At 41.8% G+C, this 22231-nt stretch overlaps 1 protein-coding gene across 7 annotated transcripts in view; it reads right to left on the reverse strand.

Annotated features, from left to right (window-relative positions):
* The window catches only part of FTO (FTO alpha-ketoglutarate dependent dioxygenase), a 1516554-nt gene that overhangs the window by 1016930 nt on the left and 477393 nt on the right, over positions 1-22231 (reverse strand). For all 7 annotated transcript variants that reach the window (XR_011199794.1, XM_069216312.1, XM_069216308.1 and 4 more), the window contains 2 exons: positions 20680-20823; positions 16258-16337 (listed from right to left, as the gene is read on the reverse strand). Coding sequence is in view for 6 of the 7 variants with exons in the window: in XM_069216312.1 (XP_069072413.1) it covers positions 16258-16337; positions 20680-20823 (224 nt within the window). In the remaining variant the exon portion in view is untranslated. The remainder of the gene's footprint in view (positions 1-16257; positions 16338-20679; positions 20824-22231) is intronic.

Below are 22231 nucleotides of genomic sequence, written 5' to 3' on the forward strand. Positions count from 1 at the left end.
ACATTAACCCAGGCAGTCAAAAGACCGCCAGGGTAAAAATTAGGGCCTTAATCTACAAACAGAGCCACAGGCTGCCGTGAGGAGGGTGGGCACAAGTGAATCTACAGCACTACACACTACAAACAAACGCTTACAGAGTAACATTGTCCATTCATAGCATGTGTTGCTGTAGCTACATACAGTCTGCACAGACTGTAAAGCAGTAAAAACCACCCCCGAAAGTAGTGGATAGCATGTGGATGAAGTAAATGTCTGAAATAATGTCTTTAAGTCATCCTGGCCAAATAATGCTTACTGTCTGGCTAATATATCCACAAAATAATGCTTGGTAAAAGTGTGCGAAGTTGACAAAGTACCTGCTGTACATTTATCAGCAAGGGGGATATTGCCAAGAATGGCCATGGTTGCAGCGTTTTTGTGTCTGTGTGTAGTATGCACCCTGGGCATAACAGAGGGTGCTCCTTTGGCTTTGTGATAGCAAGTTTGGAGACATTGGACTATCCATCTTGCAACACCAGTCTTAGAAATGGTGTGGCCTTTATGTGTTTTAGCAATGGCTGCAAACAGCTCATGAAGATGCTGGGAGCTCTATAGTTTGGTTGAGATCAAAGGGGGAAACTACTTTAGGGAGGCAAGTACGACCCTCTCCCGGATTACCTGAAAATAAAGGTCCCTGCAGTATGAGGGCCTGTAACTCATTCATGCATCGGAGGAATGTCATGGCTATGAAGAAAACTACTTTCCAAGAAAGGAATTAGAGAGGGCAAGAGTTTAAAAGCTCCAAGGTTTGGTTGGCTGGAATCAGGGTGTCTGATTCAACCTTGGGCCCTGAACAATTCATCCACAGAGCATTGCCCCAGGACTATGGTTGTTGTCACCTCCAATTGAAGTTGGACATTTTGGTTTTTAGGAGTGATTAACAGGTCGATTTGTGGTGTGCCCCAATGTTGGAAGTAGTGGGGTTCCCAGACATGGACTTGTTGAGGCATCCTGAAGAGCAGGTTTGCCAAGTCTTTAGTAATACCTGAAAGATACTCCAATGGGAGGTATATGCAGTGATGGAGTGCCCAATGCCAGATTTGCTACTCTAGTTGACAAAAGGGGAGGAAATGAGTGCCACCCTATTTTTGAACATAGTACATCACAGTCATATAGTCCATTTTGATCAGGGTTATTTTGCCTTGAATCATGTGGAAGGAATGTTTTGAGAGTGAGATTTACAGCATGGAGTTCGAGGTAGTTTATGTGGCATACCTGGTATTATGGGACCCATATTCCCTGTATGGCCATTTGGTTGAGATGCTCTCCCAAGCCATTTCAAGGGGTGTCTGTGGTGGTGGCTTGACGAATGGTGTCAATGAAAGCATTGCAATGCAACACACTTTTGCTTTTACCAACGCTAGGACTTCCCACTGACCCACTTGCTTGTGATCACTGAGCTAAAAGATATTCTGTAGCAAATGAATATGGAGCTGGGCATGACATGCTACGATGCTACAAGAGGTCATCAAGCATTACGGGTGCATAAAATATCTGATGTTGAGTTAACTAATGGGCAGAAAAAGATGCAAGAGTTGCAGGAATACCTTTGACTTCGTTCAGTACTGCCCCAAGGAAGTGCTGGATTTGGAGAGGGTGCAGGTGGTATCTGATGGGAGGCCAAAGGATGTGGAGCAGGGAGATGGTGGCTATTGGTGTGGGCTAGATAGTGATGCCTGCTTGTGCTCTTGATCAGCCAATAATAATAGTAGGGGAAGATATGGATGCCCCATCTCCTTAAGTGGGTGACTACCACTGCTAGGCACTCTTTAGACCCTTGGAGTGGTGGTGACCTCAAAGGAAGTACTTTGAATTGATAATGGTGGCCACTTACTACAAAGTAGAGGCAGGACCTGTGGGTGTGATGACTAGGGATAAGAAAGTAGGCATCCTTGAGGTATAATGCTGCATGTGGCAGTCTTGTTGGAGCACAGAGATGACCTCCTAGAGAGTTACCATGATGTAAAGTTTTTAAAAGATGCCTCAGTTGAGAGGCCTGGGGACCAAGATGGGCCTGAGGGAGCCATCCTTCTGGGGACGAGGTAGTTAAGAGTTAACTCCATTGCCTTGATGGTGTGGGGAGTTGCGGGGGCACAAGTTATATAGGTATTTTTTAAAGAGAGCTTGTACTTCTTGCAGGAGGCCAAGATGTTCCCAACTCAGTCGCTGGGTGTAGTGTGGGGTGCTGGGAATGGGTGTGAGAAATTCGAGGCTGCAGCCATGGCAGACCACATATAACATCCACTGCTCTGATGTCATGTTCTCACAGTGATGAAGGAACTGATGCAGTCTCCCAATGACAGGTGCTGTGTGATCAGGGGAGAAGCAGGTGGAGTCAGCCTACTGGAGGATAGATTACTGCTGCTAATGGTATGAGAGGGCAGGATCGGAGGAAGCGACCTCAGAGCCTCCTCTAGCCTATTGTCTCTGAAAGGAACTTCTTGGATAGGGTCTGAAGGACACCCATAGATTTGCCAAAGTCAGAGTCCTTCTTCACTTATTACAGTATCTCATCGATATGCAGTCTAAATAGATGTTCCCCACTGAAGTGCAGCTTTAGAAGATAATGTTGGACCTCTAGTTTGAAGCCTGAAATACGAGTCAGGCATGACGTCTAATAAGGATGCTAATATTAACTAACTTGGAAGACATGTCCACGGCATAACTGGAGCAGCAGAGAGTGGCATTGGAGATAGTCTTGCCCCCTGAAATTATTTCCTCCCCACCTTCTTCCTGAAATCCTCGGGGAGATGCTAGATTAGTTCTCATCTCTTCTCCGACTGGCTCCTGCAAATGCAGTAGAGGAGATCCACTGAGTTGGCTATCCTCCAGTGCATGATGGCCCCTTCCCAGCAGAATCAAGCTTCTTGGTCTCCTTGTTGGGAAGGGGTGCATCACCTGTGGCCGGAGAAGAGACCCCACATGCGTGTTGTGTGTACGACTAGGGAGTCTGGTGGTGTATATTCCTTGATGTAGACTTGGTTGTGGGAGAAGGTTTTTATTTTGTGCTATCTCAGAGTTTACAACCTTGCCCTTTACTGGCTCTTTCACTGTGTCAGGAGCAGATTTCAATATTCCCACTGACACAGGCAAGAATTGGACTATTCTTTCTAATATGGCTAGCTTCTCCAGTAGGAAATCTCCTGTGTGGCAGACATGCATATCCACCTTATGAAAACTGGCTGGCTGTTGAATCACCTAGTAGTAAGCCATGGTGTCATCCAAGGAAGATGCCCTCACAAGGTAATGATCCAAATCTGAGCCTACGGGGGTTCTATACATAGTTGTCCCACAGGTTATCATTTGTGGGTCGGAGTGAAATTGAGCATCATAAGGGTCAGCAGGTCCGAATGGGCTGATAAGCCCATACAAGGAATGTGAGGATCCCTCTGGCGCGTATGAAGAAAAGGGGAGTGGTGTTCAAGGAGGTTGTAGTAAAAAAGAGGGAGATGTGATAAAAAGGGAGATGCAGTAAGGAGAGGAGTTGGAGTGTAGGATAGACGGCTGGTGCCTGTGTTCCTAAGTTTTTTTTAGCTCGGAAGCTGGAGGGGCCTCTAAAGCAAGCTCCTCCTCGAAAATGAGCTTCCTATCCTGAGACAGAGTCTCTAAGGGTTTTGGCAGAGATAATCTTTTCAAAAGTTTCCCTGTCAATGGATAAATAGTTTTTTCTGGCTTGCATCCAGTTCCTCTTGAAGTCTTTGTAGGTTGGGTGCTCTTAGTCATCGGAGCTGGACATCAACAAACTTGTGCACCAATGGCAGCTTCACAGTCTACAGAGGCCTTGGTGTCAAAGGGGCCCTCTGCTTCAAGGGGCCTGGAGCCTTGTCAATCTTCAGGCTCCGCCATTGTGGAGGGGCGGTGTCCAAGGATGCAAGCTTTGTCTGCTCTGAAGCCTTTGTTTAGTGCTGATCGAAGCTCAAGGCAGTGGAGGCTCTAAAGGTTAGAATGTCTTAGACATGGGGCTCAATGCCTCACCACCACAGGGTGGTGCTCTGCTTCTAAATCAGCCCTCCTTGAAGGTTTAGTTTTAGTGTCAGATGGACAATACCTACAGCCCTGTCGGAGATAATTGTACTCAAACTGGCGAGTGTCAAGGGCAAAAGGACCGCCTCTTCTTTCTGGTCGGTGTTGGAGGAGTAATCTGCCTCTGGGCTATATAATGGCTGGTGGGGTGGAATGACTGAGGGCCAGATTCTTCACCCTACTCGACGTTGAGCAGCTCTTGCTTTTCAAAGATGTTGGGAACACTGTTGGAAGATTGCCGCTGCATCTTTTGATGTTTCCAATGCTTTTCCTGGTGGTATCAGAGAGTCTTTTTCGCCTGGAAGGAGAGGCAGTCCTCACATGTCGTTTCAGAGTCGTGAGAGAGTAACAAGCCGCATATTGGTCGGACAACCGACATTTGGCGTGGCACTGGGGACAGTTCTGGAAAAGTGTTTGTTCAATCTGTGTACATTATCTACAAAGGAGTCATCGAAGACAAGGGTTGCCTGGCCCAAGGAGAGGGCTCAAGGCTCTAGCAGCTGGGAGTTGATTGATTAAGGTCAGTCTCAGAAGGATGTCACTGAAAGCACAGATGACTAAAGCATATCCAAATATCAGTGTAGAATTTCATCATGTGTGCCAGAGGGTAGAGGGAATGTGATGGACACATCAAATCTCGGAGCCCGTTGAACCTGATGGCAGAAAAAGCAATGTAACATGGGGCTGGTGACCATGACAGCATTGCCAAGTAAGGGTGGAGTCACAGTCCATCCCATGACTCAAAAGACTTTCTTTAAATAAAAAGAACTTTCAGACATTCAAGCCCAACCCTAAAGGGCAGGAGTAATTAGAGCATGTGTATCTACCGGCCCAAATGTTACAGTGTTTTCCTTCAAATAGATTTAGCCTAAAAAAACACAGGTATGGCTCATTTTACTGTCAAATCCAGTGCTCCAGAGCACTTACCATTTTAAAGTTCTTCCAGATTCATTCAGAAGAAATATGACTGATAAAATCGGAAACTACGTGACTCGGTGGACTTTAGCCACAAACAAGCTGCATTGCAGATTGTGTAGTGACAATCTGCTGTGACAGCATGTTTGTGACTAAATGTGCCACACCCAATGACAGCTCTGTATCAGAGTTTGACTCAGAACTAGTTTTGGATTTCTTTGATATAAGGAAGAGGCACGATGCACATGTCCTTCCCCCATCTTAAACCCAATGCTCCAAAAAATACAATGGTGCTGAGCACTGGAATGTTTAATCAGCAAGCAGGGTATATTCGCACAAGCACTGAATGGCAACTACAGTGAACTTTTATAAAGGCTGGAACCACAGTGTGGGAGGACTGCTTTCACAGGTCCCACGGGAGTGATAGAGGTTGATAGGCTGAACAAGAGAGAGGCAGCCACCTGAACGTGAAGGGAGAGATGTAACACATAAAGCTAACATGGAATGCTGCAAGCCACACCCTTACAGCTCCAGGTCACTTCTGCTCTGTATCCATGCACATCCATGCATTTCATTGTGCGTGGGGTACATATCTGCATTGGTGCACCCCACTACCCCCAACCCACTAAGTCTAATTTACTACATTGAAAATACCAATTCCTAGATTATCAAAACATTGAGCAAGTTGAGTACAAAGATACGAATAAAGGTTTAGGGTGAATACAGGGATGGGTTTAGGATTTGAGGTAGCAGTGGGTTAGGGTTATTCTTCTGGTTAAGCCCCAGAGAAACTAATGATTTATGGTAGTAGTAAGGCTTAGGGTTACGTTTTGGACTAACGTTAGGGTTAGGTTTAGGGTTAGAGTAATGGTCAGGGTAAGGAAGTATGTAAGGTGTAATGGTAGGCCAATGTACATGTACGCTCAAATTATTGAGGGCCGTAAAGTGGTTAATTAGATTTCATACTTAACTAGAGCTAAGGCAATATACAGGTATGACGAGGAGGTGGGCCTCCGAGTAATAACATAGAGCCCAATTATCCTCTGTAGCACTGGTCTACCATGCGCCTTATTATTAGCAAAGAATTACTAATATATTTCAGTACTTTGAAAAGAGCAAAATCCGAAACTTACAAAGGTGACCCCTGAGCTCCCAGTAGAATCAACTAAAAACATATACAGTTATCAAAATGGTACTTAAAAGGGAGTATAAACCATATCTTAGGCACAGAATTGGGAAGCCACACCTGTGTATAGATACTAAGAAATAGTGCAGGTATGTTTGTTTAGTAGGGTTCTCACAAATAATAAAGTTAAGAAACGACAGCATGCCCTTTTTACTGCACATACTCGTTTTTTCATAATTAATCATAATTACTTACACAGACCGGTAAACAGACATACAAGCAAAGACAGAGAAGCCTACAAAATGAAAAACAAAAATAGAAAGAGAAAGAGACAACGGAAAGTAGGGGCTGAACAGATTTGTAGAGGCAAGCAGGTGATAGGAAATAGACTACTGATACCGGGATAAAGGAAAATACATCATTAACAGAGATGGGTTGAACACCAGGATGATTAAAAACTGTACATTCAACAGAGTAATCGAACATCACATGAGGGTACCGAGACCTACAACTATGGCCCTCATTACAACTTTGGCAGTCTTTGGCACAGACCGCCGACGCCATGGGCACCAGAAGACCTGCCAAAAGGACTCCACCAGCCGTATTACAAGCAGTAATACGCCCTGGCGGTGTCCTGATGGCGGGCCCTGCCAGCGGTGGAAACGCCTGTTCCCTTCTAGGCGATCTCCTCGGTGGACAAGGTAAGTCGATCATCTGATGTGCGGTGTTGTGTGTGCATGTGTGTATGGGTGTTTGTAAGCGTGTTTGAATGCGTGTGTGTATGGGTGTATGAATGGTTGTATGATTGTTCAAGTGAGGGTGTGTTGGAATGTCTGTGTGAATGCGTGTATGGATGTGAGTATGTCAGTGTTTGTGCATGAGTATGTGGGGTGCATGTGGGTGTTTGTGTATGCGGGAAAAGGGGGTCTGGAATGGAAGGGGGTGGAGAGATAGGGTATTGGAATGGAAGGAGGTGGAGGAGGGGGGTTCTGGTATGGAAGGGAGTGGTGGGGGATGTTGAGATTGCAGGGGGTCGGGGAGTCATCTACCGGTGACAGAAATGCAAATTCCTGTCACCTGTAGCCTTCCCGCCAGGGATTTCATGGCAGTGCTACCACCACAAAATCCCTGGCAGGAAGGGGAATTGTGATACTGCCAGCTTTCTTTGGTGGACCGCAGGGTTGGGATGCTTATCTCCGGTCCTGTGGTCCAACAGCCCCGGCGGTAGGAATGGCCAAACCACAATAATCGTATTCTGGTGGTCTTCAACACCGGCTCGTCAGTAGACCGCCAGACTCGTAAAGAGGGCATATATTTACAATGGGAATAGAAGACAATGGGTGTGTACAAATACGGAAGAGATCAGCACATGCGGTGAGATGGAGAAGGGAAGGATACATTAATTGATAAGAAGGTTGTCAAGATGTGGGTTTAAGATCTTTCCTGAACTGAACCAATGAAGGATCATGCCTGCGGTGCAAAGGGAGCTCTTCCTAGAAACTTGATCCATACACACAGAAAATCATTTGCCTCACTGCAAATATTTAACACCTGGTGCCAAGATTTTACAGGCTTATGCTTTAACATGCCATGAGCTTTGTTTCAATACCCTACCCTGGACAGATTCTGGCAACCTTTCCTCAGGTACTGACATTTGCAAGTGTAGTATGTGCTCGCTGTAAAATTAATTTGATTGTGTGGTGGTTATAATAATAAAATCTAGTTATAAAACTGTAATTTTCAATGCATTTGGAAGACTTGGACAGTTATCAGCTAATAAGAATGGATTAAGGGAATACAGAGACCTGAGAGTTACCTCGTGGTTCTCAGTGCTAGTCCTATCCTCTACCAAATGGTCCTTTCTCAAACATGACCATATAGTAGGTTCAAGACCAGGGCGGCTGCTCCATTCACAACTTCTTTCGGTGCACACAGGAGCCATTAAACACACTGGTAGTAATATTTCAAATAAGTACTTTAAAACATTTAAACTACATTAGATTTTGGCAGTGCTACTATGATTGCTGAATCAGAAAACTCATTTTCTAAAAAAAGTACAAAATTAATGCAATTCTCCGATGAAAACTGGACTCGGATACAGCCTAGTACACCACAAACAATACATCTTTGTTTGAATGAAAAAATACACGAGAAAAATCTGCACTTACGATTTCAGAAATATACTTGGCTTTGCGTTCTCTTGGCAATGAAATAGACATGTATGTACAGGATGTAGCCGTATCAGATATGTAGCCCTTAAATATTTATAGCCCTAGCTACGACCCTTAAAATAACCTTGAGCCAAAGGCCCCCCGGCATCTCAATCCTTTGTAGAATGATTTCTACCCTATGTAATGCGGGTCACTGTGGTTTAGGAAAATAAAGTACAAACAGGCCAAGCAGAAGGTTTACAAATGATGGCGGTATTGGAGAATATTTAATGAGAGAACAACAATTCAGTTCGAGAGCGAGGGCAGAGAGTTCATTTTTCAAACTAAGGACAACAAAGAACAGAGCTATGCACTTCACACAAACCTTCTATTCGGCTTTCGGAGGCATGCCAAACAAGACCAAATTACAACTGGAGTTAGGCTTGGATTACATTTTAAACAGTTTATGGGTCTTTGATTAAAACAGGGGCATAGCAGGGGCATCAAGGAAGTAGATCACATGAAAGGCTACCAAGATCTGAAATATGCATTACTTACAGTGGTCACATTTGTTCTAGCTGAGACACTAGAAAGATTGTCTGAGTAGATATTACAAAGATCCCTCCAAGAACAAAAGCATTTGGAGGTAGTTAATTGTATTTACGATGAATAATTAAAGGTCTCATCCCAGAAAGATGCAAGCTAGTCTAGCACACAATGCTGCACTTTTAACGCCGCTTGGTAAAATGAACTGCAAATGTCTTTAGCTAAACATACCTTTGTGGTGGCGTTCTGAAGCCTAGGACAAGCCTAATGCATTATGCCTGGCTACACCAGCACATCCCATTCAGCCTCCAGCCTTTCCCACCACCACCAAAGTATCCAGAACAGCACAACAGCCATCCCCTTATCCCACACCTGACTGACCTGTCAACCCCATTCCGACAGGGTCCCTACCTGGTTGGACTGTCACGAAACAGTCTCAGACTTGGCTGCCCTGCTTCACTCTCCAACAATCTCACAACTCACTGAACTGCCACTCAAGTCACCTTAAATGACATGAAAACTGAAGGCCTGGTGACGGAGCCAAGAAGTAAGTCTTTGCAGTTTGACTACAGCAGGCTTCCTTGGGAAGTCACCAAACTAACGGCAGCCATGCTGAGGAGCTGTGAAGCAACTCTGCCAGTTTAGACAGACATGCTGATGGAGCTGTTCCTATGGGGAGGGGTGGAGGCAGTCAGAGCTCCTTGAGTATATTGGATGAGAAAACACGAGGCACCAGCGACCTACGGAGCTTGGCATAGTGTCTTAGCAAGTTGTGGTTGGTGTCTTCCAGCTTCCTGGTCGTTTGTGGAGTGCTGAGGGGGTCACACAGACCAGGAGCTAGGCTGCTTCCCTATCTCTTCGGTGGCATGTTCAGGATCACTAATGAAGGTAAAACTGCTGTGTTTCCCCTCTATGGATCCTGCTGACACCTACGTGTGCAACACCCCCCCCATGCTAATCGTACAATACCTAAGTTAAGGTATGCCAGTCATGTGCCTGACGTTTACATTGTTTTTCTCCATATGCAAGTGCAAAAGATGATTGAGTACACACAAACAGTTCTGCTGCAGATAATGGACATTACACAAGACATGCAAAGCATCAAATACATAATCTGCAAGTTGGATGTAAAACATGGAATATTTCCACATGTGCTGTGGATAAGAAACTAAAATTAGGAATATAATTGTTTCATTTCAATAGTCCCAGGTGGAGCACATCTCAATTACCAGTGTAGGCTCTACACAGGAGCAGGCCATGAAGAACTTCACCTCAACATAAACAAACTCTTGTGAATTTCATAAGTACCTCTTCCACCTCTAAGGTAGGAAGCTTGGAACAGGCAACGCATGTCTCAAATAAGATCATGTGTTTTTTTTACTTCCCATAGCTGACACTGGCTGCTAAAAGCCTTTACCTCAAGCTTCGTTATTCTCAGGAGCACATAGAGAGGGCCACGACCGACTGTGACTTTTCAGCACCTTTAGGCAAAGTGTCTTTATAGCCATATCACATTTATACAGACACCATCTTGGGTATATTACTGGAACGATTTACTCTATATATTTGACCCTAAAAATGTGTTCCTAGGCTGAAATGTTAGCATATTTCCTTTTTATTCAGTTTTAGCTCTGGGATAAAAAGCCTCGATAAAGGATTTATTGTAAGGTGTGAATGGTCATGAGAACGTTCGTTGTTCATTACAGCAGAGGTTTTACCAACTTTATGTTACTTGTCTTAACACTGACATTATTTGGTAACACATAGTTCACACAGTTCTCAGGTTAAAAGTGTGAAATTCTATCACTCTACAATTTTAAGTTGATTCTTTTGTCATACTTCTGAAAGTTTTAGAGGTTTCCACGAATTCAAGACGCAGTTAGGCAAAGACGCACCTCTCAGCAGAGTAAGAGATATTACTTAGGGCACCATTGATAAAAGGCATAAGTAGGGAATGTGGCCCAATCAGAGGCGGTCATGCCATAAAAGATATTAGAAACGTGGACACGGTGTTCATAAGCGTCTCTTTTTGGTCAAGCTTTAAGTACTGCGTTTGATAATTCAAGAAAAGCACAAGTCTAATATGCATCAGCTTCAGAGGAACGGTTGGGTCGCAGATAAAAATGATTGTCAAGCACCAAGATTTTAGAGTGCAGCCTGAAAAATGAGGACCATATGCTGAATAGAAGAGGTAAGTTTACAGGCCTCATCTAAACCACACACAGCAATTTGCCTTTTTTATAAGCGTCGGTGGATGGTGGGAAATGTAGTTCAAGGTTGGAACCGTAGAAACGGAGATCTGCTGCCAATTCTTTTCTTAGCTTTGGTGGGTGGAAGGCAATTATGTTCACAGCAGCTAATCTCAAATGTCTTCACACACTGTACAACTGGAAGACATCCGCTAAATAATCAAAGAACAGCCATTTAAGGGCTGGCGGACACTGCAAATGAAAAACGGCGACCCTGTCTCTGGCCAGAGGCCAATGGGCCATGTTTGATGCAATAATTAAGCCAAGTCCACAGATAAGCCTAATGATATAGTTGTTGACCATTTGGAGCTTACTAAGTGGTTCCCTGGGCTGTGTTGAAAAATACTACTGCAACAGTCCTAATGTTACAAAACTGTAACAAGAAAGACGAGGAGAATTAGTGTATGAATAGGAGAAAAAGTTAGACATAAAGGTCAAAGGCAGATAATGAAAGATGTGCTTAGTTGCTATTCACATGCGAAGGTAGAGTGCTGCCAAATATTACACCCGAGTTGTGAACTTTTTAAACAGACATTGGAAGGGACCCGGAGATTCTGGTAAAGAAAATGGGGATTGATGTAAAATCTAAAGGATGAAAGAGCCTAATCTGGTGTTTGCTTTCTAAAATAAATCCAGTTTTGCTTCCTCCAATACCAGGCTTAGTTTAGGCACTTAGCTACCTAACAACACTCACCATATTCCTCCTCCAGCTTTAGGAAAATGTGTGTAATCCACCTACCGATGGTGACTGATGTCAGGAACAACCAGTTGTGTGCACTAGTGATACTTAGTGTACGGTAAAGACAAAACCTTTGGGGGATCCTCACCATTGTTGAGAATTTGTCACCCTTGTTTGGTGGGATGAGCATGGTTAGCCAGGACAGAAGAGGTCTAGATAAGGACAGTACCCCCTTCAGCATTGCTGCCAGGTGATCAAGCTGAGGTTTTTGATCACTGATGTCAAGTGCTGCTTAATGTTACAGAAATACGAAGGGCAGTGATAGCCCATTGTCCTGGATAGTGGGACCTCTGACATCTTTACTCAGTGATGTGACCTCGTTCAAATCACAATTCTGGAGGAAGGGATATAACATGCCATTCATCGCAAAGACCACACATGTTTTTACTCAAATGACGACCCTATATTCAAACCTATTTTTGTAGTCATCTTAGATTCAATAGGAACCATGATTTCCTCTCATGGTCCTTGGAGTTTCAGGGCATGTGTTGCTCTTCACTATACCATTATGAAACTGTGCCAAATCTCAAATAATCGTAATGGCCCAATGAATGTATGAGATTGACAATACATCATTTGTCACTACAGTCACCACAAATACTAATTGCAAAAACCTCATATGTCACATGAAAGTGGCTTTCAAACCTACTGCTCATGTTTTGCCAATGTTGTAGTGCTAATGCTTAAAAGTGCACAATTTACCAAGCACAATCCCATAACATCCTTAGCGGAGACGTCTCAGTCACTCACCTATTATAGCAGTCTTTGTATCTTATCTAGTTTGGACCCATTTTAATGGCCTACTCGGCCTTAAATGTACCCTTTACCATTTCATTTCCCAAAAATGTTTTGGGCGACAACCCCTGCACTGTAAAGTGTTTGTTAATGCTGTCAAGTTTTCTATAGGCTTTATCGTCCAACATACTTTATATTCACTAAATTTTCAAACATTTCCTTGGGTTCAAGCCCACATATCAGCTCCCTTCCACGTCAGTATTTAGGGGTTGTGGCTAAATGGTACCAGTTTGGGACAACCTCACTGGTCCAATGTGCTGGAAAAAAAAAAAGTGGCAAATTGTCATAAACCTTTCCCCTAACTCTCCATACACGTGACCTATCCCTGCCCAATACGAACTCAACACCCTAGCCCAATACGAACTCAGCACTATCATCCTATTACACTGCAAGCATGTGCAATTTCGCTTCATTTCTTTTTGTAACAGTAAACATCAGTGTTCCTACTCTGTCAAAGTAGAAAAGTCTGCAGGTAAAGGACTTGTGAGTGGCAACTCTACGTATGCATATCTTAACTGAAGATTGAGGCCTCAATGGGATGGTGACAAAGGAATTAGCAAAGTCACATCTCCTCGCTACATTAGCAAGATCAGATACTCCCAAAACTGGATTGGGATTGTAGGGTATACATTTTGAGGTACAGGTATGAATATGGATCTAGTTTTTCCACTGTGGTCATTTCCACTCATTTTCGTGAATTGTTATTTGATATTCTTGAATGTCTTCACAATTCTTCTCAGAGATTGCGCTCTCTTGATATACATAAAAACTTCATCCTGTAGTGCGAGTATTTGGTTATCATCAGAATGGAAACGTGAACACATCCCTGTGGATGGTGTTGGCCCAGGTTACTAAGAAACTACAGCCATTAACGTTGTCACTTGATTACCACTACAGCAAAAGGGTAAGCACATTCCAGTCACTCTTATAAAGGTTCATCTGTGAACAGGTCTTCTTAAATGCCTAAACGTTAGGCCACCATTGTTGATTTCTTCCAGCACTCATGGTGTCTGTCAGGTACATTGAGAGGACTGGTAGATAAAGTCTGTTTGGAACCTCCATGATCTCCAAGCAAGTATGCTATTTAATCAAAAATGATTCTTTTATACATTTCCCATGCTTTCTGGGAGAAACATTGATACTATTTATGTACTATACAGTCTTTATAAAAATCATATGCAGTCTGCTGTCTGAGAATGGATATCAATGGGCAGTTTGCGTAAAAGGAGCCATAATCTCCTGCTTGAAGTAATGATAGTTGACTGACTTAAGATCTACACTTTACACATACGATTCATGTTTTCATAGCTCACTTTATGACACCATTGTGAAATATTTAAGTACCTAATTTTGATCTAACCAGATAATACATGTGTGAATGTACACATTATATTTTTTAGGTCACACAAATGGACCTTTATGAAACCATACAAGCCTTCATGCGTATGGAGAGTCCTATAAATTTAATTCGTCCTGAGGAATCTGCAGTGAAACATGTTTAATTAAAAAAGAAATGAAACGTTTGTATTTTTTTTTTAGTTTATTTTTGTGGTGTTTGTACAGTAGGAATAGAATTATTGGAATGATAGCCAAGGATACCACTTCTTTTTAACTCACATATTCTGAATCCAGATTAGGATTTATAGTTGCACTTCAATTAAAGTAAGGATGGACACAGTTCATAGAATTTCAGTGTGAGGTGACTACATCACTCAACTCTGTTGGAGCAGGGGCAATGCTAGGAGTTTGCTCCAGGGCGAGGGTTGATGCAGTGTCCGGGTTTTCCTTAAGGTGATGCAAGCATGTTTATTGACTTTCACCAATCATGAGAAGTCACAAGAGCAGTACTATTCAACAGTTCTCCTACCTGGTACCCACGTAAAGTGTTTTGTCTGCTTTAATGCCTGCAATATTTCCCAACATCATCCCAATTGTAACATACTATAAAATGGATAGTGAATACTATGATCCATTATCCCAACTTTAATTAAAAAAATAGCGACACGTGTCTACATATCATAGATTTCTAGAAAGCCATCTAAAGCTGCATTATTCTCTGCTAAGGCAAAATATTTATACTTTATTCAAGTGGTTCTTAGCATGTGGTCCATGGATCCTTGCAGGGCCGAAACTGTTTGTCAAACTAAATATTAGCAGATTAATAAAGTGCATATACACAAAAAAAAAAAAAAAAATGTAACATTTTAAAATGCTCCGTAAATGGGAAGGAATTTAAAATTGGAAGCTAAAAATTACAGCAGCGCAAGTACAGCAAAAGGAATCTAGTTTTGATGATTGTTGGGTTAACAGAAGTAGCAATGGTATGCACTGACAAAAAGAGGATGCATTAGAAACAAAAAACACAAAGTGATAAGCTACAGCCTAGCATCTTGCTTCATATTTTGGAAATAAATCTAAATTCCGAAAAGCTCAAACTTTCCAACTAAAAATTAAATGTAGATTTTTGCATTCCTTTTTTGTTTGTGAACAAAATAAAATATTCCATATGTGTGTTTTGTTTCAAGGTATACTTGCTTTTGTATTTTAATGTATTGTATAGAGGTTCTAATCATCAATTGCTTAGGTGCGGTCCCCTGCTTCCAGTTGTGATTCAGTGGGGGTCCACAGAAACCAAAAGGTTAAGAAATGCTGCTTCAGTCTCTGTAGGAACCTTGGATAAGCATGCAGTTTGGGCAGATGACTTACTTCCCCTTCACATTTCTCCAGTAAAATGTGTGTGCACTCTTTTTGCTGTCTTCATTTCATGAGTAGGATTTAGCTGTGTAGAGTTGGTAAATTATTTTTTCTTTTCAAGTGTTAGCATTGGCGAGACAATAATTCAGGGGCACTGTTTAGGGGCTAAATGAGCTCTGAGTACCCACCTTGCACCACCTCAGTGAGTAAGCCCTGGGCCACTGTCTCGCTATCCTAAAGATGAAGTCCTAAACTGGTGTACTTGGTGTTCAGTTTTGGGTTCAACAGGGGTTAACTCCGAGGTCACCAGGGGTAAAAGGCTCCCCTTGTTACAAATTGAGCACAACAATTCATATTTGCCCTGTGACTCCTGATAAAGTTCCCTCAAGAAGCTCTTAACATATCTTCGGCATATGTCATTCTGAATATTACAAGCCTTGTAAGTGAGTGTACTACTAATTGAGTCGCCATAGACTTTAGAGGATTTAGGCAAGCCACACAGAAAGTTAAAGGATACGAGCTTAAAATAAAAATAAAAACGAACCAATATAAATGCGATACTTTTTGGAGGCTTCATTGACATTTTGCCAAACACTTTTACAAGCAATACGCAGCCTGCTATGGGGCTGAAGGAGGAAGCTTAAAACTAATACTTCGGACCAATAAAATGTATCCCCTTTATTTCATCCCTCTCCTCATATCGTTTTTTATTCTCAACAACATTATTTATTTTTAGTTCTGCCTCCTCTGACAAAAGTGCAACAGGAAGTTGAGAACTCTGGATTTCTTAAAATTTGTCATCAGGTTTCAGTCGATGTGGACAAGGCTCATAACTGCAAAGTGCACGCGCAGGCACAGGAAGATGCCGTCCGGCGAGCCCATCAGTCGCATTTCCCATCGCAATCTTGTTTGAGCAAATGTAATATTTAACCGCCCTCGAAAATCCAATTGAAGGAGCAGCAAATCCCCGATTGTGCTTACCTCCGCCACTCGGTGAGTTGAGCTGAAGCGGGGCCGCAAACCGGACAGGACGCAGTGCTGATGGGTTGCATTGAGATCATCTGGGGGCAGATTGCAAAAGATAATCAGATTTAGTCTTAACTTTAAAAAACAGATTAATACCAAATTCAATCACACCGACTTTAAAAAAAATCAATTTCTAACCTGCAAAGGAGGATAAACTGCTAACCAGGGATTTTTAGATTCCTCGCAGTCTCTTAAAAGAACAACACGCACACACACATTCAAGGCTAGCGTGACTCTACAAACACAACATTAGAAAAACACAGGTGCTGAGAAATTGAAAAATGTACAATTAACAAGTGTAATCGATTTTCTATGAAACGTGCAGAGTCTAACAGGATATGTATTTACCTTGTTGATAGATAATCAACTCACAACAATAAATTAGCAGAGAAAGGTCATCAAGAGGATATATAGATGTACCCTGGCAGTGAAGCACTGGTAGTGGATGCTTAGAATAATTTCATAAACAGCAGATTGTTGTAATGAATATGGTACTGAATGTGACAAGCAAAAAGGCAAACATTCTCAGCAGGAGAGGGGAGGGTACAGCAGGCGTGCTGGAGCAGCAGCAACAGACCTACTCCTCATTTGTGAAATATTCTGAACTTTTCTTAGGAGCCCTCTGCTGGTGCTACCAAAAACACAGATTGTGAACATCGAAGGCTGCAAAGAATTGGTTTACCTCATGCCTCTTTCTTCCACCAACTTACACTTCCCGACTCAATATCTCTCACAGTGCAGGTCCTATTTCATTCCAGATTCCTTCCCTTGCCATCACTTTCTTGCCATTTTCTTCTTCCTTTGTCTCCCTGTCACTTTCTTGCTCGTAGTAAAACACTAATGTATATATTTATGTAATTTAATTTAAAAAGCTCTAGAAATACATATTTAAGTCAAATGATGTAAAATTAGTTCTGGTCCCTACAAATGAGGGGTGGTCTCCACCACCTGCTCCCGTCTGTACAAATGAAGCTGTGTCCTACCATCAGTGTCTCAGACAACAGTGAAGCCGTCTACCATCGACTACTGTTGCATTACTTGACGAACTGGGTAGGGAAGCAGATAAGGCCAGTGGTGGCCTGATTTACTCCTTTGAAATCAAGCTGAAATACCTCCAGAAATAATAAATGAGCTCAAGTGTGTCCCAGCACTCGCTATGGTGAGGCGAATGGTCCAACCGGCATCCACAGGACCGTGCTACTGCCCTCGTTTGTTTACGATACACTAACTCCTGTGGATCTCCTGCACTGTAAATCATCATTAGGGCGTAGGAGTAGTCATCGAAATATAAAATATGGGCATATTCTAATATGTAAGCCAAGTGGAGGGGGTTTGATTTCACACAAAAAAGCACAAAACTAGATAAATCAAGCATAAGTGTATGTCCGCCACTTGCTGAACTATGCTTTTTGTGGTACTATGTTTCCAGTCTTAGGCTTTTATTTAAAAACATGTATTTACTCATAGAATGTTATAAAGTGCTACAGACTTGGACTTGCAGTTACTTTGAAATGCTGATTAACTTTAGACGTGCTAGTACAAGTGAAACAAATAAAGTGCTAGAATGAGACGGCTCGATGCAAATGATCGTATTAAAAAACGAGTAAACAAAGCTACACACATTTTTAACATAAAGGGGACAACACAGGAACATGGACGACCATAAAGGATTTATACAAGAAAAATGCCAAGCTCCTATATGGACCAATCTGCCTTGAGGGGAAAGCTGTTTGTGATTAGCCGGCTAATTAAAACATCCTAAACTAATGAACACGTTGACCCTTGCCCTTGAAGTTTATTTTCCCCAAGAAGCAGTTATTACCTCATAAACCAACACTGAGTTATCATATAAATAACAGAGGGGAAAAAATATGCTGTGTGGCCAGGTGATGACGGCTTGCTAGAAAAAACTTTGCACCCTCCAACCATAATGAACAAGAGGCGGCTACTGCCAAGAAGTTCTCCTATACACGGCTCTAGAAACATATGAATTACACCATCTAAAGTCACTAGCAAAGTTACATCGACCGGCTCGGAAAAGTCTACTTCGTGGGATTTTAAATTGCAGACACAGTGACACCGACCTGGCAAAATCAAAACATTGCAATCATACGAATTTAGTCTTTGACACTTTTGCTTTACAGAATCAATAATATATAGGGTTAAGCCTGTTAGGCTATGTTAAATGAAATGTATAAGATTTAGTCTGTTCTATATCCCGATTTATGAATTTGGGGGGGAAATGGAATCCAGCACTTAAAGGAAAATCTGCTTGTCGACTCTGTAGACTCACAATGGTAACTCTTTTGCATATTGAATGTATCTGCCCCAAATAATTATATTTAAGAAAAATGTATCTACAACCAATTTTTAATAAGGCAAAAATAAGATCTACTGTGAAGGCTGTTAAATACTGTTTTAGTGTTAGAGATAATAGTGAAACAATAAGGCCTAAGAAATTCTTAGACCAGGCCTATAAAGTATTAATTTTTCGAGCTAAACAAACTGCTCTTAAACATTGATTCTACTTAGATGTGTCTTGAACCTTTTTAATGATTACTTGGTATTTGCACTAATTGTGATATTTTAATATTTTTTATTGTAATCTTCTTGATTAATACAATAAAATGTCAGCAGTCCATCTCATATAAATAACAGAGAAAAAAGTATTCAGTGTGACCAGATGATGGCCTGTTAGAAAACCCCCTGCACCCTCTAACCATAAAGAACAAGAGGTATTTATTGCCAAGAAGCTCTCCTATACACCTAAGAATGCAAGTGTGAACAATCACATCTCAGTTTACAGCGAATCCAAGCTCTTGAAGGAAACACAACATCAGATGTGACTTGTAAGATAATATTGTTAAGTTAATGCAGTACTTAATAGGAGTTTGCGCATGCAGCATAACAAAAACTTTGACAGTTTTATCCCCAGCAATAATATCGCTAGGTAGAATTTTCCAGGAAATTTGGGCAGGAAAAAAAAACCCACAAAATTCAGAGTTGTGCAGCTCAGACTGGGGAAAACAATGTGCTATTAATGAGTTATTCTCCATTTTGCCTGCACAACTCAGACTGGGGATGAGTGGGATACAAGACCAGCAAAATGGTATTAGTATATCCGCAGGTGTTATTACCAAACCAAAATATCAGCCCAGACAGATTGAGGGTCTTAATGTTGGAAGAGGTTTGACAAGAAATCCAATTCTCTACTGCAGCTAGCTTCAGAGGACTTCAAATAGCATGGAGGTTTCGGAATATAATAGAAACACTCACAAGCAAAATAATACAATGAAAATCCCTTTCGTGCTAAGGAAGAGACATGATCCAGGAGCTTGGCACACTGATGGAATTTATGGTATAAGGTTTCACACAACTACCACCAAAATGGATCAGCAAGTTAAGCGCTTACTTGGGACACTGGATGTGTTCAGAAGTTAGATTCCCAGTAGGGTAAAAAACTTTTCTCCTTCTCATCAGTTAATTATAATAGCAACAGTTGCTATTTTTGGTGTTTAGATAAGGTAAAATTGTGGTATTAAGCCCTGTACAGCCTGCAAGACTGGCCCAGCGAGTTAAATATTCAGCGTCAATTAATGTTATCTGCAGGTCAAACATTGGTGTCCTGGGAATGACGACTTAGTATTCTATCCTTCCAGGACAGTAAATTGGGTACATTTAGCTCAGCGATAGCACCAGTTACTCACAGCTTAAAAGCCATCAGGAAAAAAAATCTGTTTGTTCTTTCATCTCTTCCATATTTCATGAAGGTGTCAATTTCTGGGCCAGACTTAAAATGTAGCAAAAGGCAAACCCCTGGTTATTTGGATGGCATAAAGGCTGCTTTTAAGATGTTTGGGGCTGCGCATGCCTGGACCATGTCTAAGTGTTCAACCTCTTTCATATTTTGAGTAAGTCTAGGACTGCTTTCCTCCTCTACACTACCCATGGATACCGAAGTGTTAAGAATGGATACTTAGTAATGACATTTTGGATTCATTGGCACTGTAGGGTCAGGGCACCACTAGTAAATGATTCCTATTGTTGCAATTGGATGAGCCCAGTAAACACTGACTGCCCTGGGACCACAGGAACCAGGTCTCAAAAATATAACAAGAGAGCTCATCTGCCTAGCACCACTGTGGTACAACCAACACTGCAAACACCACCAAACCACAGCCACACATTACCACCCACTACCACTGTACTCCATTCACCACCCTACCATGCTCCAGCATTACACGACCACAGCACCATGAAATAGCCAATAATTTTAGGGCAGGATTATCTAGCAGTGGATTGTAGCCTTAACCACATTAACAACACACAGCTACTTGTTATGAGGTCCCTGCATTTTTTTTTAATAAAGGTAGTTACCCAACATAAAGTAACAGTCCCCTGGGTGAAGTGGCACAGCCAAGCCTGGAGTCTTAATATCCCATGCGATCTTCAAGCCTACATGCCAGACGGCTGGATCTCTGCCTGTCACAGCTTTGTCACTAAACTTGTCAATCACAGCATCTAGAAACAAAGAAACAATGTGTTAAGTTGAGGAGTATTCCGAAAATCAACAAATAACTCAATCAAAAGACAATGAAGATTTATTTGTATTTACCTACATACAGTGGTTAATAAATTTGATTTAAGTATTTAGGTGTCCTGTATGAGAGGACTTTACAACTGAGATAGCCTTGTGAAGAAAATGGCCACTGGCAAAATATAGCGAAGCAAGGAAGGTCATTTTACCAACAGGATCTTGGAATATTGATAGGAGTCGGTAATGGAAGGTCATTATTGTGCAAATAAAGTATGAAAAACACTCAAAATACATAACTAAGAGATTTAGTTGCTTTAGAATAACAATCGACAGCACAGTTGCTCAGAGGAGATGGAGGTTGTCCTGAGATTTATTTGGGTGCATGGCGCAAATGCTTACTTCTGTAAAATCCACTAGAAATCCTTCTTACCAACCCGATCTGTCACCATTTTACTGTTGTTAACCCCTTGCACACTCATTCATGCCTCAAGATCTGCTACATATTGGCCAAAAAGCAACCCTCTGAAGGTTTGCAAGCTCATTCTACTAGAGCAAAGGCTGCGACTATTGTGTTCATGCCTCACGGTGGGGATCGCACAAACACTTATCTATTGTCCTTCCCCAAGCATAATTTAATCATGCACATACATTCACAATTTGACAATGTTTCATTATTATTGTTATAATATTTCATTACTGATTGATGAACGCTTAATTATGCCTTATCTTTACTGGTCACCTTCTATGCCATTACTATAAACATATCATTGTTTAATAAAATCTACAATCACAGTGTAAAGTTTTGCTTTGTGGATGAAAAGCTGTAATACCAACTTAACATTCATTTATTGAGAAAAGCTATGACCCCCAGGTACAAGGAGTCGATGGATGTGCTAACAAGTGTTAGACTCCCATTCAACCGTTTTGCAGTCTTAATAATGTCTATGTTGGAATTGCCTTACTTTGTAATAGCCCAGTAAGTCTTCTAGCATGATGTCAACTTTCAGTTAACCTTAAACTTGTTTCAATGACATTAGCCTTGCCCCAAAAGTCTCATAACTAATTTGTCTCTTTTTGTCCTAACTTTGAAATTCATAATCCTTGATAAAAACATCTAAATGACAATTTGTTAGGTGGTAAAAAGGTTTTCTTAACAAGCATATTTACTATTCAAAAAAGTGTTCTTATGAATACAACTTAGTATATAGTTTGCGCCCTTTGAGATTGGCAAGGGTGCACGTTTGGCATGGGCAACTGTGTTGTTGCGTTTGTTATGGAAGCAGTCCTTGACTGTTAGTATGAGTGGTACTGCTGGTCTTCCACAAAGTCACCAACTTTGGTTACAGGTTTACAAGCAGCAAGAGTGAATCAGTATAGTCCTAGAGAGTATGA

The sequence above is a fragment of the Pleurodeles waltl genome, chromosome 12 (assembly GCF_031143425.1).
Source record: "Pleurodeles waltl isolate 20211129_DDA chromosome 12, aPleWal1.hap1.20221129, whole genome shotgun sequence".
Lineage (NCBI taxonomy): Eukaryota > Metazoa > Chordata > Amphibia > Caudata > Salamandridae > Pleurodeles > Pleurodeles waltl.